Source organism: Macrobrachium rosenbergii, chromosome 20 (genome assembly GCF_040412425.1).
Source record: "Macrobrachium rosenbergii isolate ZJJX-2024 chromosome 20, ASM4041242v1, whole genome shotgun sequence".
Taxonomy (NCBI): domain Eukaryota; kingdom Metazoa; phylum Arthropoda; class Malacostraca; order Decapoda; family Palaemonidae; genus Macrobrachium; species Macrobrachium rosenbergii.
In genome coordinates, this window is record NC_089760.1 from 31,925,712 (window position 1) to 31,931,936 (window position 6,225).

At 38.7% G+C, this 6,225-nt stretch overlaps 1 protein-coding gene across 1 annotated transcript in view; it reads right to left on the minus strand.

Moving 5' to 3' along the window:
• Positions 1 to 490: 490 nt before the first annotated feature.
• LOC136849215 (uncharacterized) overlaps positions 491 to 6,225 on the minus strand; it is a 59,276-nt gene continuing 53,541 nt past the window's right edge. Inside the window, exons 10-12 of the mRNA XM_067122413.1 lie at positions 3,715 to 4,856; positions 2,820 to 3,428; positions 491 to 846 (exon numbers count right to left, since the gene is read on the minus strand). Coding sequence (XP_066978514.1) covers positions 640 to 846; positions 2,820 to 3,428; positions 3,715 to 4,856 — 1,958 coding nt within the window. The 3' untranslated portion in view covers positions 491 to 639. The remainder of the gene's footprint in view (positions 847 to 2,819; positions 3,429 to 3,714; positions 4,857 to 6,225) is intronic.

A 6,225-nucleotide genomic window follows, 5' to 3' on the forward strand; every position in this document is an offset into this window, starting at 1 on the left:
TCAGGTACGTAACGATAAGAGGCGAATCCAGTCTGTTTCGCATCCAACAGCGTTCTTTTCCATTTTTGTGCTAAACATCCCGTAACCCAATTTAAAAAAAATGTATAATACATCACGGAGTGCATATTATTTTATACGTGTTTACGTATACTTCTAAATCCTCTTTAGAAACTCCCCAGTAGTTAGCATTGCAAATCCACAAAACAAGAGGATTGGAAGGAGGTGAAGAAAAAACTACATAAACGTTATAAATTTATTATTTACAGAAATAGTGACAATAAATTGTAACTTAGGAAGTAAAAGTGTAAAATGACTTACATATTGACCAGTAATATCACAGGCTTTTTAAAAACTTCAGTTCATATTTCAGCTTAAATGTTTCAGTTTATATACTTGAACAATAAATACAATATGGAGCAGTGAATTCTGGTGTCGCGCACATATCCGCGTGTACATGTGCGTACATTTTCTGCATGCGTGTAGTGTTTAATGAGTTAGTATATCAATCTGTATGGTCAAACGTACGAGTGAATGTCTACACGTACGCGATATGGGCATATAATTAGTTTTACGTATATAAACTGTTCTTCAAAGCTGTCGTACAGAACTGACTGGCTATATATATATAACATGAAGCAGCTATTGATAACTGGAACACTCGGGGTCAACAACGCAAGTAAACGGGCTGCCAGGTATATGATCCTGTAACCACATTATAACGATGCTATAATTTGCAGGAACTCCCACCTGGAATTGCACCTCGTATATGCCTGACACTTCCTCCGAGGGGTAAACCTCCGTTCCTAATACCGAGCCTTCAAACGGCCCCTCGACTTTAATGGTAACCTGTAAGGAAAATTATCATGTTAAAATCTTCGAACATTAATGTTTTTACTTTTGCGCACACATGTACATTCTAATACAGGTTATGGCAACAAAATACTTCGAGTTTATTGACGGAATACAGACATGGTTAACTTGAATGCCTGAGTGATATGTAAAACATTTCAAGAATTATTACAAATTTAATTTAGGTAATTATGAATGAGACATATCTACAAGCAAAGACAAACACAAAAGAACATGCAGAGAAGATACAGCACTCTGTAATTACAAATGTTCCTATCTATTAACAAAACAGAAAAAAACTTTTAAGTGAATGAGTCATTCAAAGGTTCAAAGGTCGCTGATGAGCAGAGGCAAAGGTGAGGTTATTGCACTTGCGCACAATATCCTTGAGACCACCCAAATGCCACTCCTCCACACACAAGACATCTGGGAACCACAGCAACGGAACTGAGCTCATTCCTCATACAGTGGGTGGGAAGTTGCCGGCCATACCAATGAGCTTACGAAGACCTTTATGACACTAATCTTTTTTTAAACGCAGATAGTGCAGTCTTTAAAAACTTATACTTTTCGTAAAGGCTTCTGATTGGTAGAGTTGAAAGCTATTGCGATTAGCTTCCAACTCTACCAATCAGAAGCCTTTATTGCGAATACCAGACTTATAATCACTCTCTGGCGGCTTTGATGAAAGCAATATTCTCAGTCTCAACCATTTGCTTCATGGTGGAAAACCGATGACGCATCCCACTCATACAGCTCCCAGAATCTACCCAAGATCAAAGTCATGGAGAATGGCAGGTCTACGCTAATCATTATTTCTGTACCAAGACTTTATTAGCAAGTTACAAACTATATAACGAGGAAGAAGGCATTCATTTCTCATAATAGCTCCTCTTTTTTACATATACATTGTTTCAAACGAGCTAAGTATTTAACAAATACTTGATAAAAAAAAATCTTAAACACACTACCCTCTGAAACTGACATCACGCCCTTTACGTTTGGCCTTCCAATTTGCAGATAACCAGGTTGGATTCATTCATGTCTCATAATAAAAAAATTCAAATTGAATGATGAAATGACACTAAATGGAGAAAGGATTCGCGAGGTTGAGGAGTCATTAAAATATTCAGGAGCAGTGATATCCAATGCAGGTTCTCTTTGAGCTGGAATTTTGTGAGACTAAAAAATGCATATCAAACTTTAATGGCCAGGCTGAATAAGACCTGGAAGTCAAATAGACTGAAACTGCATACGCAAGTAAGATTACACATCATTCCAGTATGGACATGAACCATGGAACAACAATGAAACTACATCTAAAAGATTCTGATATTCTAAGAATAAGTGCTTCAGAAGAATATTAGGGGTCAGATGGCAGGGCAGTGAAAAAATACCATTAGGAAAGTTACAGAAGTTCCGCATGGAAATAAGATAATGATGAAAGAGAGATTGGAGATGGTTTGGGCATGTCCTTTGCGGTATCCCTGAGAGAACAGTATGTGTTAATGTCAGCTGGGATCCTTTGGGCACACAAGAAGAGTAGGAAGGCCTATTCCACAAACTTCCCTAGCCACTTCTTCCAGAAGTAGACTTGTTGGATTTGAGTTGTACTTCCAGGTTCTTTCCTTTTAATTCTCTGCTACTGAATCTCTCAAGATTATCAAAGACTATGAGGCTACTTCCATGTGAAATGCTCTTCATGTTATTACTATTATTTTCATCAGCATTTTAAGTTTACTCTCTTCTTGGCTTTCTTTGCCTTTCCCTTGTGAACGCTTTCTATTCTGTGGAAGACTGCGTAGAAAGTTTTGCCTTTTTTAACCGTTCATTTTGGATGAGTACACAGTACTGCTACTGCTACAGTTACAGCTACTGCTATTCCTACTACTACTACTACAGATAATGATAATAATGAAACGGCAATGCATGAAATTATATTATCTAAACATTATTAGTAACATTCATACCTCTCCCTCCTCTGCTCCTGCTGTATCAATTACAAAAGAGTTGATGCTACCAACTTTACCCTGACGTAGCCCTGTGCCATACGCTTGACAAACTGGCTCAGGGCACTTTTCTTGAAGTTCTTTCATTCCCTCATATTCAGTTCTTTCTACATTACCGAGATGTTCCTGTGGAATACAAGTTTCATCTACATGACTGCAGATCGATGCCTTCTGTATAACTGGCGAACTGATACTGGCCTCAGCCGTCTCTGGATCAGAATCCACGTGTACCCTCAGGGAATCGCTGCTAGCAGAAGCATTGCCACTCTCACTACTACTGTACTGTGAATAACTATTTTCGCTGTTAGAAGTTTGCTGGTTAATGGTATTAGCAGTGGTTGGGTCAACTGAAGGATATAGATTATCTATAATGTCAGTCTGTAGTTCTTCATTAACACGCTCAGAGATTGGTAGGAGTGCCAGAGCTCCTGGCAGGCTTGCTCGACGAAGTTCTCTCAGAGATATAAGATCTTGGTGTCCATTTCTCAGATCGTTCGTAGAACACAGGCGACCCCTCACCGGAATGTGAGGAAATTCTCCTCTGTAGCACCCATTCAGTGTCTCTATCACCTAGAAAACATCAAACGATTAATTTTCAACACATTAAATACCTAAGGTTAATAGAATAAAAACAGCAGAGCATTAAAATCTATGAAATAACATGAATTGTGCAACTTTTTTTAGTATGTGAAGCGTAAAACCACATAGCTCCTGTCTGACTCAGAAATTCTGAATGAACAGCTAAAATCACAGTATTCTGGGTTAAAAACAAGTAATGAACAACACTAAAAAATGGGATGAGCTAATAAAATACAGGGGAGAACAGGGACAGCTGTTTGGACCACAGGAGACCGACCTCTCCCCCAGGGAAGTGTTGAAAGACATCATGGTCAAGGTCTGCTAAGTCGTCGCTAGTCTGAGGCTCTAGCTGCACATCAGGATAAGCAGAGGGCAGGTCTCTGGCAAGATCCATCAGTGACGCCACAAGTGGTGATGGATTCTTTATTCCAAAGTCTCTGTGATTTATCTTGTTAGCCCACAAACTCTTTATCACTTCACTATTTGAACTTGGCGTACTGAACTCAGTCGTACTCAGAGGAGTTTCGTTCAGTAAATCTTCAGGTTCACAAGCGGGTAAAGAGCGGCTCCTCAACATGAGGGGAGATTTACGATGGCGTTTGAAAATGCGACGCTTCGATGTAGGCATCTCCAATATATCGTAGTGACGATCTTCTTTGGTGCGAGGTCGTTTCAAGGGGTTTACGAGATCAAATGCTGACACTTGAATCTCCTGGTCGCAAGAAGGATTAACATTTCTTGGCTTCTCTTCAGAGAAATGGTTCCACTTTTTATGCTTACTTCTGTGTTTCTGTTGGAAGGACTCATCATCATCATCATCATCATCAACAACATCATCAAACTCATCATCTGTTTGGCACCCATGGTCTACAAGTCGGTACTTTGTCCTTTTGTGTTCAATCTCTTCTTCACTCTCAAGGTTTTCGTTGTTCTCCTCCTGGGTATTGTTGTTTCCCAGACTATCATCAGTTTCAGAAACAACGCCATTTGGGACACACTCTGTAACAGGTTCATGCTCATCAACTTCTTTCACGTTATCTACATTCAGGTTGGGGATTTCACCTTCTCTGTCTTTGATTTCAGACATCAATGACACTTTGACATCAGTGGAATCCTCTGAATATAACTTTCTTTCGTTTTCAGGCGCAAACTTGTAACTTAACCCGGACTCAAAGAAACGACGCGCGAACCTAAAGTTATGCCTATAGCTTTCAATGTCTGTGGTTTCACACGGTCCTTCACTAAATTCAGTAATATCAGGTATATTTCCATTCTGTTCTTCTGATCTGTTAGGCTCGATTTCCTGAGGAATTTCTGTAGAAAGATATTTATTTTCAGTTTCTTGGGCCTCAGCTACGCTTGATCTAAGGGATGCAGTATCAGCCACATCCTCTCCCGAGAAACAGCTCTCTTCGTCGTCTGAGGGAATAAAAGAAATACAAATGGGCATTGTGTAAGAGACTGCACTGACAGAAGGATATATCAGAATTAACAGTAGTACCTTTATGTACGTTGCTAAGGATTTGCCTGTTAACTTATCCGCCTAAAGCCAAATGTTTACCTAAACTTTATGAAACTTGGTGAGTCAATTGGTAAAAAGCCAGAGTGTCGAGCTGTTGAATATGTACGGTAAACAACAAAAATGTAAATATACAAAGAGCGCCTTCAACAGCAAAAGAAGTACTTTACGTCACCAGAAATGCTGGGGCCTTCAATACTGAACCTGGGGAAACCATGGTTCGTTACCAATTAGCGTAATAAACCCGGTATACACCTTAATTAGGTACACGCCAACAAAACGTCAGAGCATTAAATATAAAGGATTAACCTTATTTACCTATTTCACCTATATTTTCCACTATAAAATGAAGCAGGAAATATCAAGAAAAATAAAAACTTATTGGAATTTTGCCTTTAAATACTAACTTTTCTCACAAAGATAGATTAAAGAAATTTTTATGACAATCTTAAAGTAGCCTAAACTTTAGAGCAATCTTTTCTCACTTCATAGCTGGCGGACTGACACTGTAAAATATAAATACTGAAACTATCATAAAAATATATTTCTAGTTTCCTAACGCAAAAGCTAACAAAATCTGCAAGGAAGTATGGAAAACCACAAGTGCAAGCAGCCAATTCATCCCAAAACATTCACTCAATCCATGGCAAACTAATGAGTCACTCATGTCTGCATATTCCAACACATTCCTAGTCTTCAGCAGATAAACCAATCACTTCCAATACGATACCTCCATCACTCTCGTATTTAACATAACATCTCTATGGATTTTACTCTATTCCTTGCATTCAACTTGAGTTGTCACAAAGCAACATCATCTGGAATCGTCTATAATTACATCCGAGACGCAGAACAACCCAGAGAGAAAGTTCCTCGTCCCATTAAACTTGCAGCATGTGCAGTAAGACCCATGCAAAAAAAAAATTATGCCAAAGTTTTACAGTTTTCGAAAAGGTGACAAACTTATAGAGAAAACTGTAAACATTTATTTTTCCAAGGCACCTACCATAAACATTTATATGCCTGAATTTCCATAATGATAAACGAGTTAGGTCTTTTTGTTCGCTTGCTGTTTTTTTTTTTGTTGCTGGCTTTTGTGTTCCTCAAACGTTCACATACTAATAGTTCTAAATACTAACTTTCACTCAGATGAAAGGTGGAGGTACAGAAAATGGCAGAGGTGAGGCAGGGACCATGAGCAAGCACCCTCACCAAACATTGTACACTGCTCAGTGAACAGTTATTTCACTTTAAGGGATTATGCTAAAG